Genomic DNA, 14,598 nt, shown 5'->3' with positions numbered 1-14,598 from the left:
TTCTTTGTTGGTATTTACCTGTCAAAATACAAACTGATGCTTTGTTTGAAATTATTCGAGGAAATGTACGATTAACTCTAAATGTATTAAAACTAGAGACTTTTAATTAGGCACAATTTAGATACAACAATTAACAATATTTCAAATTATACACATTTATTTATAAAATTAGATAGTTATGTTTTTCAACCTTCACTACAACTCGCACTTCCACTCTGGCATCTGAGACCTTCTACTCACTAGAAGCACTTAAAGCTCATTCTAAAACTTACTCACTACCTTACTTATCCTAAAACTTCAACTTACACCTCTACTTTACGTGTGAGTGGCTTAACACACTTCAATCTATTCAAAGGTTTTAATTCAATCCCTGCACTCTGATTTCTCTCTGAAAAATTCAGAGAGACCCCCAAGTCACTGACTCCAACAGATAACGTCTTTTTAATATGTGGAAATAGAGCCTGGAAAGGGATCCCAGGAAAGGCTAAAGAGGGCCTTGTGCATTTGGCCGACTGACCATGGTTCACTCTTTACACCATAATCCAACAGCTCTGCACAGCTCCGTGCGAGCCAAGCACAGCGCCTGTACCGATAGCCCAGACTGTGACAACAATGGGGAATTTTGGAACCTTGAAGCTCGAATATTTGCCTCAATGATCCCATCCACTGGAACGGTACACGCACTGAAAACCCAAAATAACTTTGGCTGTTGGCTTGCAAAACAAAGTGATGCCACTAGCTGTGCTCTAACAGGTTTATTAACAGATGCTGATAGTGTCATGCATGCTGCACTACAGTACAGAGCTGCTGTTGATTTTTTGCTTTCAGCACCTGGCCATGGTTGTGAGGATTTTGAAGGTTTGTGCTGCATCAACATTTGTGATCACTCTCAATCTATCCATGTTAGCACACAGCCCCTCCGAGACAGTGTCACCAAACTCGGAGTTGTGTGTGATAACGGCTGGCATGGACATGTGGGGTTACCGCCCTCGGTGCTTTTGTTGCACTTTTCGTGCCGGGTTATCTCTAAATGATTAAAGCAGCTAGTAATTGCTAGAAAGGTTTTTTTATTGTAAAAGCGCATCGGTCTTCAAAGGCACAGTCACAGACGTTAAAGTCCACGTTAAGTTTTTGCATAAAGTCCCAAACAAAAGCAGGAGCCATCCCTGGTGTCCCAGAGAGGCTGGTGTTGTCGCTGGAGCTCCTATCTTCTTCTCGGGTGCTGGAGACGCTGGCAGGCACAGTAGAGCAATGGCAAAAAAGCAGTGGAAAAAGTAAAAAGCAATGGCAAAAAGCAATGGCATAAAGCACTAACTCTCCCTAGTACCTAACCTTAGACAGGATTTTTCCAACAAGCTAACACATAAATTCAAACCACAACCTCTCAACCTATGAGAATTCCAATTTCTTAACACGCTAGAATACATATAAACTACGTATATGATCGATCTTGTTCTATCTGAAAAATGTGAGCAATGTTCTCACTGGAGTTCTGTTTTGTCTAAGTAGAGTCTAGCAAGGAGCTTCTGGAGCCTCTACTGAAAACATTAGTGTGTTTGATAACCTTTACTAGAACTTGTTCTTCTACTCTGGTATCTGCACCTTTTACTTACTAAAAACACTACAGCTCTCACTGAAACTAACTGACTTACTGATTTACTTATTTATCCTAAAACTCAAACTTACATCTAAACTTACAGTAATTTCACGAATACAAGCCACAGCAATTTGACAAAAATTGTGCTCCCACACCGGAAATGCGGCTTATACTCTGGAGCGGCTAATATGTGGATAATTTGCTGACATTTACAGCCTCAGAAGTGCCAACCAGAGTGCCGAGGCGAGCAGCTGCAAAGCCGGCATTTCACGATTGTTACAAATTGTTACTCTGTTGTGCCGCAGGTGGAGCCTGGCTCCCTGCAGGCAGCACGGGGGGCGGGGAGAGAGGAGGGAGAGCTCTCTCCTTCCCTCCTCTGCCGCAGCGCGGGGGAGAGACAGGCGGGCCCCCTGCCGCCATTGCCGCGGCTCAGGGAGGAGGTGGGGTGATCTGTCCCCGCCCGCCTCCGCCGCCGCAGGAGCTGGGTGGGGCTCAGTCCCTGCCTGCCACCACGGGGCAGAGCCGGGCCAGGGCGACCGAGCCCAGAGGCGGCGGCTGGCCTCGAGCGGCCCCGCCGAGTGGCCCCACCGAGCTGGGTCACCTGGTCCCGTCGGCAGCCCCGAGCGGGCCGAGCCTGCTCAGCCTGAGCTGAGCCAGTAAACCCCGTTCTGCTGTGGTTCTGTTACTAAGTGGCAAATTTGTTGCACGCGGGTCCTCGCTGCGAACGACAGAGCGGCTTGTACTCAGGTGCAGCTTATTTATGGACAAAGAACGAAATATTTGCCAACACCCAGAGATGCGGCTTATACTCAGTGCAGCTTGTATTCGCGAAATTACTGTACGCTCAAACTTATTCTTTTACCTAAACTCCCATTCTGTGTGTGGTTGGCTTAACATGTTTCAATCCATCCAAGGGCTTTAATTCAATTCCTGTACTCTGGCTTCTGCCTGAAGGATTCAGGCAGGCCCTTGTCTCACTGACTCCAACATGGACACACACTCAGAGGATGAGGACTCACTGCCTGGACTAAGCATTTAGTGAAAACAGGATTTTATATATTTGCTACGTTACTGCTTCTAGCAATATATTTGCCTTGTATCTTGCAATGTGTTCAGAGACTGATTGACAAATCAACAAAGAAAATCCTATTGGTGGAACAGAAAGGGACAGAGGTAGGAATACAACCAGAGAGCAGAACTGCGAGTGACAGGTGACAGGGTTGGGAGGGGGCATCAGGGGATTAAGGGGTGGCAGGGGACAAGGTATGACAGGAGTTCATGGGGTGCCATGGGGGGTCCCAGGCCACACACGTCCAGCACACAGGGCTGGTCTCCACAGCACTGTCTGTGGAGAGGAGGGAGAGGGTCGGAATGGGGGTGTCCCTGTCCCTGTCCCCGTCATCTCCTGACAGGGGTTTCCCCATCCCTGTCCCGGATCAGATTTGGGGGTCCCTGTCCCTGTGCCCTGTCATGGATGTTCCTGTCCCCATGCTTGGAGTCTCCAGCACAGACTGTCCTTGTCCCCACACACACTGTGGGTACTCCTGTCCATGTCCCCCATCCCCAGTCAGTGTCACTGTCCCCTGTGCCTCATCAGAGGTGTCCCCATGGCCCCAGGGGGTGTCCCCATGGCCCCAGTGGCTGTCCCCACGGCCCCAGGCTGTCCCCATCTTTCAGCCACTCGCAGTTGTATGTGCTGTAGGTCCCGATGGAGTTGAGGTGGATCTCCACCTTCTCCTCATCTTCAATGACTTTGGTAACCTTGAACTTCTCAAAGGGTGGGATCAGCACCTCCGCCTCTTTGGGAATATCAGAGAATGCCTGGATGTCTGCGCCGTGACACGTCTGCACCTGGAACACTGTGGTGTTCCCAAATCTTTTGATGACATCTTTGCGAACAGACGACGACGCGAATTGACCGAACCGGATGATGTCACCAACATTTGCCTTGAACTTGATTTTGTGCACCCCCCGGAACACCAAGTGACATTGCTGCCCCTGAGCATCCCACAGAGTGACCAGGGCGTCGGTCAGCAGGAAATGCAGAATTTTGAAGTGGAAATTGTCCCGGTATTCCTGGGGGGAGCGCCCGGCCTCTCGCACTTTCTTGTTGAACTCCTCATAGAGGTATTGGTCCATGATGGACACATTCATGGAGTAGGCCATGATGGCGATGGCCTGCTCTGGGGACGACAGAGGGGACACACGGGACCCCCATTTCTGCCACTCTGCCACAGCCTTTGGCCAGGCCCGGTCGAACAGAGGATTGTTCTTGCGCTCGGAACGGTTCAGGGCCGGGAGCTCCGCCTTCATATCAGGGCCACAACCCTGGTACTGGTCATCGAAGGAGTTCAGGGCCATGTCCAGGGGCACCGTTATGACCTTGGTGGCCACGGTCATTGCCAGCAGTGCCAGGGTGAGAGCCAGGAGGGCCATGGATGGGAGAGGCCACAGGGAGAAGTGTGGACACTGAGGGACACAGAGGGGACACAGAAGGGACACGGGGGGACACAGAGGGGACATGGAAGTGACACGGGGAAGGTTCCTGAGTTGTGGACTGTAGAGGGCAATGGGTCAGCCCAGGGGAAGGGAGGCAGTCCTGGCCAGGGGACCCCTGCACATGTCTGGGCTCCCTCATCCCAAATCCGGGAGTTACTTATGTCTCCCCAACATCTCCCAGTCCCCAGGGAGCGCAATCCCAATCCCATAGGACCATGCCCCCCCCGCCAAAAACCCAATCCTACTCCCATGATTACAATTCCCCTCAGCCACCCCAGGACCCCAGACCAAATCCTGGGGCCACTCCCTGAGCCCCTCAGTGTTCCCCTCAGCCTGTCCCCACACCCCAATACCACTCCCACTCCCCAATTTCTTTGGTGTCACCCCAGAACCTCAACCCAAATCCAGGCATCACTCCCTACCCCCACAGTGTGTCCCAACCCCCCATGACCCCAATCCCACTCCCACCATCCCGTGTACCCCCTCACCTTCCCTCAGAGCACCCCATGACCCCAATCCCAGTCCCATGACACCCCCAGTGCCACCCAGACCCCAATCCCACAGTCCCCTGTCCCCCCCAAGAGCCCCCAGTATCCCCCCAGCCCCTGATACCGAAATCAGGCGGAGTGAACTCCCTGGCATAGCTGGAGGTACCAGAGAGCCGGAATTCTTGATCAGCTCGGACTCACAGGGGATCTCTCCTGCTCCTGCTGCTCAGGGGGGCTTTGCCAAGAGGAATTGATCCACTCTAATTTTAAATATTCATTAAAATGGGATGCTCATCTGGAACAGAAACAGCACTTTTCCTGGTTCTGCCTCTTTTAAGATAGAATTTTACTACTCTGGTGTCACAAAATGGGGCTTCAGGGCGTGGTTTCCACTGAGTGCCCCAATATCTTCGATCACCTGCCTTGTCCTCTGACTTTTGGCCAGCACTGTGGCTTCTGTATTACAGAACTTGCCAAAACCCCTCACTGGAGTTCCATTTATCTTTTTATCCACAGGCTCCAGACACATTTACCCTGCTGTGCCCCCAGTTTTGCATTCTTTTATATTTTTCTGCTATTTCATCATTCAGCCCTGTCCAGCACCTTCAGGTCAACTAAAACTTTCTATTCTCTCTCTTATTTCTCACCCCCCAGGACCCCAATCCCACAGTCCCACATCCCCCCAGTGCCCCCAGTCCCACTCCCCACTGCTCACTGGTTTGCTGTCACACCCCAGACACCAAATGGGGTCCCGTACCAGATGACATCCCTGTAGGTTTGGGCGACAGGTACTGCCAAGAAAAAGGCAGGGGCTCCTCCTAAAATGGAGAGTGAAAATCTCCTCCTTCTAATTTATTATGATTTGGAAGTTAAGGGGCTTTTCGGCAAAGGTGTGGGTTTAGGAATAAGAGTACTGATATATCTACAGGACAAACAAGAACAACCTCAGCTATGAAAAAATCAGCGACAAAACAGAACAAAACTCAGTCCCAGTCCCTTTTTCAGTTGCAGACACTCTTCTTCTCCGCGCAGTCCCAGTGAAGAGTAGGACAGGTCCTTCGCAGCCGCGACAGCAGCAGGCGGGAGCAGGGAGGTGGAGACGGCAGGGCCGTGACCCAGGTGGGAGAAGGATGAAGGAAGAACTCCCCGCTCACTGTTGTGTCCCGGTTCTCAGCGGTTGTCTCAGAGACAGGAGGTTGTAGCAGTGCAGGGTGCAGGGCAAATCCGACCGCAGACAAAACCTCTCTCCTCCTGTAGCGTTCCGACTGGAGAGAGCGACCAAGGAAGAAAAAAACACAACCAGCCTCTCAGGCCCCCTAAACCCCACCAGCAATTGAGCGAGGGAGACAGCCCCCACCCATCCCTTTGGTCTTGAGCAATTAAAAGCTGAGGGAGCCACCCAGCAGACTTCCTTAGCATGATAATGGGAAAATTCTCCACCAAGGAGAAAGAGTAAAACTCTCCCAACCTCCAAGAGTCAACAAAGAACTTTGGTGGAACAGAAATGAGATGTGGGAATACAACCAGAGAGCAGAACTGCGAGCACTGCCCAGCTCATCACAACCAGCAAGGATGTGCTGGCCACTGCAGCCACAAGCCTTGGCAAGAGTAAGCGGGATTTTGAAGAAGGAATGTAAGAGATGAGAAAGTGCTCTGTCCGAGGTGCTGAGTGTGCAGCTTTGTGGGGAATCCCGGGAATTACTGCATGTGCCTGGTTAGCTTAAAGCGAGACAGAGATTGAGCAATGTTATTTAGCTACGAGTGAGCAATGGAGCCTGGTTACAGGAACGTTATTGGTGGCTATTTTTAGCAATAGCTGCAAAAGTGTATAAACTCTGCTTTGTGTGTCAATAAACGGCTTCATGGCCTAATGCAAGCACAGCATGGAGACACCGTCTCTTCTTTACCGCTGCCCTCAGGTGGCCACGGTGGTCATGGTTGCCACAGTGACCACAGTGACCTCGGTGACCTTGGTGGCGTCGTGGTTCAGAGGATACCAGTGGCCGCTGCCAGGGCTGTGGTGGCCAGGAGGAGTCCTCCAAGATGGCAGGGGCCCTGGGGACACTCCCATCTGGGGGACAAAGAGGGAGTTCAGGGTGACCGTGGGGGAGTAAGGGGTCAGGGAACAGCCATAATGGGGGCAAGGGGTAATAGGAGAGATGGGGGACAATGAGGTGACAGTGACAGGGTTGGGAGAGGGCATCAGGGGGTGCAGGGACCAGGGAGGTCAGGAGGGTCCTGGTGGGAGTGAGGGGTGATAGGGGACAGGGGGTGCCAGGGGTTCATGGGGTGCCATTTGGGGTCCCTGCCCACCAAGTTCAGCACACAGGGGCTGTCCCCACAGCACTGTCTGTGGAGAGGAGGGACAGGGTCAGAATGGGCATGTCCCTGTCCCTGTCCCTGTCCCAGTCATCTCCTGGCAGGGGTTTCCCCATCCCTGTCCCCTCCTAGATTTGGGGGTCCCTGTCCCTGTGCCCTGTCATGGATGTTCCTGTCCCCATGCCCACTGAGCTCCTTCATGTCCCCAGGCTTGATGGCCCCTGCACAGGGTGTCAATGTCCCCACAGACGCAGAGGGTGCCCCTGTCCATGTCCCCCATCCCAGCCAGTATCATTGTCCCCTGTGCCTCATCAAGAGTGTCCCCATGGCTTCAGTGGGTGTCCCCATGGCCCCAGGCTCTCCCCATGGTCCCAGGGGGTGTCCCCATGGCCCCAGTGGGTGTCCCCATGGCCCCAGGCTGTCCCCACCTCTCAGCCACTCGCAGTTGTATGTGCTGTAGGTCCCAATGGAGTCGAGGTGGATCTCCACCTTCTCCCCTTTCTCAATGACTTTGGTGACCTTGAACTCCTCGAAGGGTGGGATCAGCACCTCTGCCTCATCGGAATAATAGGAGTAAGCCTGGATGTCTGCACCCTGACACGTCTTCACCTTGAACATCGTGGTGGTCCCGAATTTTTTGCTGACATTTTTGTGAAGTGTTGATGATGCGAATTGACCAAAGCGGACGATGTCACCAACCTTTGCCTTGAACTTGTACATGCGCACCCCTCGGTACACCCAGCGACATTGCTGCCCCTGAGCAGCCCTCAACGTGGCCAGGGCGTTGGTCAGCAGGAAATGCAGAGTTTTGAAGTGGAAATTGTCCCGGTATTCCTGGGGGGAGCGCCCAGCCTCTCGCACTTTTTTGTTGAACCTCCTGTACAGGTCACTCATGGTGTAGGCCATGATGGCGATGGCCTGGGCTGAGGATGACAGAGGGGACACAGGGGACCCCTCACTCTGCCACTTTGCCACGGCTTTTGGCCAGACCTTGGCAAAGAGAGGATTGTTCTCGAACTCGGAGCAGTTCAGGGCTGGCAGCTCTGCCCTCATGGCAGGGCCACAGCCCTGGTACTGGTCATCGAAAGAGTCCAGGGCCATGTCCAGGGGTTTCAATGTTATGGCCACGGTGGTCACGGTCATTGCCAGCAGTGCCAGGGTGAGAGCCAGGAGGGCCATGGAGGGAAGAGGCCACAAGGAGCAGTGTGGACACTGGGGGACATGGAGGAGACAGAGGAGGGTTCCTCAGTGAGGGACTGGCAAGGGCAGTGGGGTCAGCCCAGGGGAAGGGAGGCACTCCTGGTCAGGGGACCCCTGCACATGTCTGGAATTTCTGATCCCAAATCCTGGGGTTACTTTTGCCTCCCCAACGTCCCCAATGTCCCCCACGGACCCCAATCCCACAGCACCCCAGCCCCCCCAGAAGCCCAATCCTACTCCCATGATTACAATTCCCTTCACCCCCCCCAGGACCCCAGCCCAAATCCTGGGGTCACTCCCTGAGCTCCTCAGTGTTCCCCTCAGCCTGTCCCCACACCCCAATCCCATTCCCAGTCCCCAATTTCTTTGCTGTCACCCCAGAACTTCAACCCAAATCCGGGCATCACCCCCTACCCCCACAGTGTGTCCCAGCCCCCCATGACCCCAATCCCACTCCCACCATCCCGTGTCCCCCCTCACTTTCCTCCAGAGCATCCCATGACCCCAATCCCAGTACCATCACACCCCCAGTGCCCCCTAGACCCCAATCCCACAGTCCCCTGTCCCCCCCAAGTGTCCCCAGTGTCCCCCCAGTCCCTGATACCCAAATCGGCCGGAGTGAACTCCCTGGCACAGCTGGAGGTACCAGAGAGCCAGAATTCTTGATCAGCTCGGACTCACAGCGGATCTCTCCTGTTCCTGCAGCTCAGGGGGGCTTTTCCACTGGGTATTTATCCACCCTAATTATAAATATTCATTAAATTGGGCTGCTTAGCAAACTCAGACCCATATATAATTTACATGGCTCCGCCTCTTTTAGGTGAGAATTTTACTCCCCGCGGGAACCATAAGAGGGATGGTAGGATGTGGTTTTCACTGAGTGCCCCAATATCCTGCATTGCCTCACCTCAACCTTTTGCTTTTGGTCGGTGCTGCCGCTTCTGTGTTACAGAACGTGACAAAAACCATGTCAATTCATCTGTTTCACCATCAGCTCCACCCACCTTTGCTCTGCGGTGTCCCCACTTTTACATCCTTTTGTATTTTTGTACTTGTTCATCTTTCAGCCCTATCCAGCTCCTTCAGGGGAACTGAAACTTTCTGTTCTCTCTCTTATTTCTCACCCCCTACGGTCCCACACCCCCCCAAGTGCCCCCAGTCCCACTCCCCACTGCTCACTGGGTTGCTGTCACACCCCAGACACCAAACGGGGTCCCCTACCAGGTGACATCCCCGGGGATGACCTCTCTCCATGCCATGGACTCCCCAGAGCTTGGTTGGTTGTCCCAGTTTGGAGGACAGGTGTCTGCTGAGAAAGGCAGGAGCTTCTCTTTGAAATGGAGAATGTAAACCCCTCCCTCCAAATTATTATAATTTTGAAATCAAGGGGCTCTCAGGCAAAGATATGGGAATAGGAATAACAGTTCTTTACTAGGGAAATTAAAATAGAAATACAGCACTACAAAGAACAAACCCCAAACCCTGACACAGTCAGAGTACAACCTGACACCCGTCAGGCAGGGTGTTGGCAGCAGTCCCATTCCATGGTGGCTGCATCCTCCTGCAGTGACAGATGTGGCTCAGCTGGAGCAGTGCTCCTGTACAAGGTGCAGTTTCCCTCCCAAGCTCCAGTGGGGATGTGGAGAAATCCGGTTTTCCTCTGGAGTCCAGTGGAGAAAGGGGCTCCCTTAGTGTCCCAAAACCTCTGTTTTTATCTTGGTAAGAAATGTTGGGCTCTTCCCCCTGGCTGGAGCAACTCCCAATGGGATGCAGTAATTTTATCAGTGCCACAGTGGGACTCAATGGCCATGGGCAGAAAATGACTCGCTGGAGGAAGGATGGGTTGGGAAAAGATAAAGAACAATGCCCTGCCTGGTTTATAAAACACGGCCATTAGTAGAATATCTCCCACAGAGATCAGGATCACTGCCCCACCCTCAACAGATGGTGATAGAACAGATACCTTTTATCAAACCCTGTTTTGTAACCCCAAACGCTGCTGCTTCTCTTCTTCGCCAACTGCAGCCTCAGTCGGGGTGTGCCTGGTTATTGGGAGTTATCACTCCCTTTATTTTTAATTAATTTAATTAATTTTAATTTTCAATCTGCTCAGCTCTATCCAGGCCTCGCCTCTAGGAGTGAAATTCCTTTTTCAGGTGTTGTGTTGGGGCAGGATCAGCAAAGCCCCTCAGCCGCTCCTCTCTGCAGAGGAGAGAGGAGAGAAAATTGAACCAAGAATTTGAGATAAAACCAGCAGAGATCACCCATCAAAAATCATCGAGAGAAAAGAGAGAAAATTGAACCAAGGATTCAAGAGTTGAGATAAATCCCAGGATCTGAACCACAAATCTGACAGAAATTCTGATTCTAATTTAAAATTAGCTATTTGCTAGAGTTAATTAAAAGCAGAACGCTAGGTAAGCCTTGCTGAAAAGAATTAAAAGGTAATTAATTATAATCAATGAAAATAATCAAAATCACTGATCAAAAATCATCGAGGAAAAAGAGAGGAGAGAAAATTGAACCAAGGGTTGAGATAAAATCCAGGATCTGAACCACAAATCTGACAGAAATTCTGATTCTAATTTAAAATTAGTTATTTACTAGAGTTAATTATAAGCAGATTACTAGGTAAGCCTTGCTGAATAGAATTAAAAGATAATTAATCAAAATCATCAATCAAAAATCACTGAGGGCAAACAGAGAGAGGAGAGAAAATTGAACCAAAAATTTGAGATAAAACCCAGGAAAAATCACCCATCAAAAATCATCGAGAGAAAAGAGAGAAAATTGAACCAAGGATTCAAGAGTTGAGATAAATCCCAGGATCTGAACCACAAATCTGACAGAAATTCCAATTCTAATTTAAAATTAGTTATTTGCTAGAGTTAATTAAAAGCAGATCGCTAGGTAAGCCTTGCTGAAAAGAACTAAAAGGTAATTAATTATAATCAATGAAAATAATCACAATCACCCATCAAAAATCGCCGAGGGAAAAGAGAGGAGAGAAAATTGAACCAAGAATTTGAGATAAAACCCAGGATCTGAACCACAAATCCGACAGAAATTCTGATTCTAATTTAAAAATAGTCACTTACTAGAGTTAATTAAAAGCAGATCGCTAGGTAAGCCTTGCTGAAAAGAATTTAAAGATAATTAATTATAATCAATGAAAATAATTAAAATTTTGTTAGAAGAAACCGGGCTTGATTTAAATAATTTTTATATTTGCTTATCAATGGAAGAGAAGAATCTGGGAAATAAATGCAGAGAAACACAAAAATTGCAATCAGAAACTTTTTCAAATTCACAAAATTAAAAAATTGGAGCTGTCCTAAAAGCCAGTGCTGGAGTTATGAATATGGAAATATTTCTATTTCTATTTTTATATATTTTATATTTCAATTTCTATTTCAATTTAAATTTCTATCTAAATTTCTATTTCCATTTCTATTAAAATTTCTTTCTAAATTTCTACCTAAATTTCTATTTCGATTTCTATTTCAATTTCTCATTCAATTTCTATTTCCATTTCTATTAAAATTTCTATTTAAATTTCTATCTAAATTTCTATTTCAATTTCTATGTAAATTTCTACTTAAATTCCTATTTCAATTTCTATTAAAATTTCTATCTAGATTTCTATTTAAATTTCCAATATTTCTAATATTAAATTTCTAACTTTCTGTTATTTCAGTCCCTGTTTTATTTCCTTTTGTCAATAATTGTCTCTGTGATTTTGCTGTGAGTTTTGGGGAGTTACCCTACGCAGCTGAATTAAATAGAAATTTTAGATATAAAATATAAATGTTAATAAAAAAAATAAATGTGAATGTATATAAAAATCTAAATATTTATTTTAAAATATAAATATTAATATATAAAATACATAATATAAAATGTGTAAATATAATAGAAATATTAATATACATAAAATACATTTATTAAAATATAAATATATAAATATATGTATATATAAAATAAAAATATAAATATGCATAATCTAAATATTAAGATTGAGAAATCTAAATATGAAGATATAGAAATATATAAATATGGATATATAAAATATATAAATATGAATATATAATATACAAAACTGCATGTATATATAAATATAAATATGAAGATATATAAAATATATATATTATTATATAAGATTGTAAATATGAATATAGAATATGAATATACATAATCTAAATAAGAATATATAATATATTAATATATAATCAAATATTAATATATAACATTTAAATATTAATATATAGAATCTAAATACGAATATATATAAAATCTAAATATTAATATCTAAAATATATATTACTAGATATAATATATTAATATGTAAAATCTAAATACGAATATATAAAAATATAAATATTAATATATAAGAATCTAAATATGAATATATAAAATATAAATATTACTATACAATATATTACTATATAAAATCTAAATATTTATATATATTCCTATATAGAAATGTAAATAATATATAAAAATCTAAATATTAATATATATAATATCAATATGAATATATATTCATATATAGAATGTAAAGATGAATTTATGTAAATCTAAATATGAATATATAGAAATATATAAATATGGATATCTATAAATATATAAACATGAATATGTAAAATGTAAATATGAATTTTAATCGTTAGAGAGTTTTTTGTCTGCCACAGTTGGGTTTTGGTTTTAGCCAAATCCTAAAATTTTGGTAAAGTATTAAAACTCTCCCTCTTCCTCTTCCTCCTCCTCTTCCTCTTCTTCCTCCTCCTCCTCTTCCTCCTCTTCCTCTTCCTCTTGGTGCAGGACTGGGGAGGGGCACTGGGGACAGCCCCACCCAGGGGACCCCAGGACATGTCCAGGGTCCTTGTCCCCTCTCCTGGGGTCACCCCTGACCCCTGACCCTGTCCTGGGGTCACGTCTGACTCCCTGTCCTGGAGTCACCTCTGACCCCTGTCCTGGGCTCACCCCCGACCCTGTCCTGGGGTCACCCCTTACCCCTGTCCTGAGGTCACCTCTGACCCCTGACCCCTGTCCTGGGGTCACCTCTGACCCCTGACCCCTGTGCCGGGGTCACCCCTGTCCCCAGTGCCACTCCCAGTCCCCCCCAGTGTCCACCCCAAGACCCCAATCCTGTGTCCCCTCCCAGTGTCCCCAGTCCCAGTGTCCCCTCCCAGTGCCCCCAGGTGTCCCCTCTCAATGTCCCCAGTGCCAGTCCTGTGTCCCCAGTTCCCGTCCAGTGTCCTCTCCCAGTGCCCCCAGGTGTCCCCTCCCAGTGTTCCCAATCCCACCAGTCCCAGTCCCGTGTCCCCTCCCCGTGTCTCTCCAGCTGTCCCCAGGTTGTTCCCCAGTCCCTCCCAGTCACCCTCAGTTCCCCCCCAGTCCATCCCAGTAGCTCCCAGTCCATCCCAGTCCGTCCCAGTGCTGCCCAGTTGCCCCCTAGAGCCTCCCAATCACTCCCAGTGACTCCCAGTTGCTCCCAGTCACCCCTCAGTCGTCCCTCAGTGATTCCCAGTCCCTCCCAGTTCCCTCCCAGTGACACCCAGTACGCTCCCAGTGCTCCCAGTCCCTCTCAGCGACACCCAGTACCCTCCCAGTGCATCCCAGTCCCTCCCAGTTCCCTCCCAGTGACACCCAGTACCCTCCCAGTGCATCCCAGTCCCTCCCAGTTCCCTCCCAGTGACACCCAGTACCCTCCCAGTGCATCCCAGTCCCTCCCAGTGACACCCAGTACCCTCCCAGTGCATCCCAGTTCCCTCCCAGTCCATCCCAGTTCCCCCTAATCCCCTCCCAGCCCCTCCCTGTCCATCCCAGTTCCCTCCCAATCCCTCCCAGTATCCCATTATCCCCTCCCAGTCCCCCCAGTTCCCTCCCAGTTCACTCCCAGTCACCCTCAGTTCCCCCCCAGTCCATCCCAGTTCCCCCCCGCAGTCCCTCCCAGTCCCCCCCCAGTCCGTCCCAGTCCATCCCAGTATCCATTATCCCCTCCAAATCCCCTCCCAGTCCCTTCCAGTCCCTCCCAGCATCCCATTATCCCCTCCCAGTCCCCCTCAATCCCTCCCCAGTTCCTTCCCAGTCCATCCAGTTCCTCTCAGTATCCCATTATCCCCTCCCAGTCCCCCCAGTTCCCTCCCAGTTCACTCCCAGTCACCCTCAGTTCCCCTCCAGTCCCTCCCAGTGGCTCCCAGTCCATCCCAGTTCCACCCCCCAGTCCCTCCCAGTCCCTCCCAGTCACTCCCAGTATCTCATTATCCTCTCCCAGTCCATCCCAGTCCCCCTCAATCCCTCCCCAGTTCCTTCCCAGTCCATCCAGTCCCTCCCAGTATCCCATTATCGCCTCCCAGTCCTCCCCAGTCCCTCCCAGTCCCTCCAATCCCCTCCCAGTCCCTCCCAGTTCCCTCCCAATCCCCCCCCAGTCCCTCCCAGTTCCCTCCCAGTCCCTCCCAGTTCCCTCCCAGTCCCTCCCAATCCCCTCCCAGT

General features: G+C 48.7%; 3 protein-coding genes across 3 annotated transcripts in view; 1 reads left to right on the top strand and 2 right to left on the bottom strand.

Moving 5' to 3' along the window:
- LOC116994948 (erythroblast NAD(P)(+)--arginine ADP-ribosyltransferase-like) overlaps positions 1–14,598 on the top strand; it is a 268,873-nt gene that overhangs the window by 49,315 nt on the left and 204,960 nt on the right. The gene's annotated exons all lie outside the window — the stretch shown is intronic.
- Positions 1,054–4,033, bottom strand: LOC116998811 (erythroblast NAD(P)(+)--arginine ADP-ribosyltransferase-like). Its single transcript, XM_033064960.1, has 2 exons — positions 3,249–4,033; positions 1,054–1,231 (listed from the first exon to the last, which is right to left on the bottom strand). The coding sequence occupies exons 1-2, from the start codon at positions 4,031–4,033 to the stop codon at positions 1,054–1,056; spliced, it is 963 nt and encodes a 320-aa protein (XP_032920851.1).
- LOC116994696 (erythroblast NAD(P)(+)--arginine ADP-ribosyltransferase-like) lies at positions 5,661–9,620 on the bottom strand. Its single transcript, XM_033056588.1, has 4 exons — positions 9,607–9,620; positions 8,708–8,843; positions 7,332–8,115; positions 5,661–6,655 (listed from the first exon to the last, which is right to left on the bottom strand). Exons 3-4 carry the CDS (start codon positions 8,080–8,082, stop codon positions 6,432–6,434), a joined length of 975 nt encoding a protein of 324 aa, XP_032912479.1. The 5' UTR covers positions 8,083–8,115; positions 8,708–8,843; positions 9,607–9,620; the 3' UTR covers positions 5,661–6,431.

Source organism: Catharus ustulatus, chromosome 1 (genome assembly GCF_009819885.2).
Source record: "Catharus ustulatus isolate bCatUst1 chromosome 1, bCatUst1.pri.v2, whole genome shotgun sequence".
In the NCBI taxonomy this organism is placed as follows: Eukaryota; Metazoa; Chordata; class Aves; order Passeriformes; family Turdidae; genus Catharus; species Catharus ustulatus.
The sequence above is the reverse complement of the archived record's forward strand: the minus strand, read 5'-3'. Positions and strand labels throughout refer to the sequence as shown.

Coding starts and splice junctions, on each gene's coding strand:
- LOC116998811 (XM_033064960.1), bottom strand. CDS start 4,033: ATGGCCCTCCTGGCTCTCACCCTGGCACTGCTGGCAATGACCGTGGCC. Junction 1,232..3,248: donor GATGGGGACAGCCTGGGGCC/GTGGGGACAGCC, acceptor TGTGCCTGCCAG/CGTCTCCAGCACCCGAGAAG.
- LOC116994696 (XM_033056588.1), bottom strand. CDS start 8,082: ATGGCCCTCCTGGCTCTCACCCTGGCACTGCTGGCAATGACCGTGACC. Junction 6,656..7,331: donor CAACTGCGAGTGGCTGAGAG/GTGGGGACAGCC, acceptor TTTGTCCCCCAG/ATGGGAGTGTCCCCAGGGCC.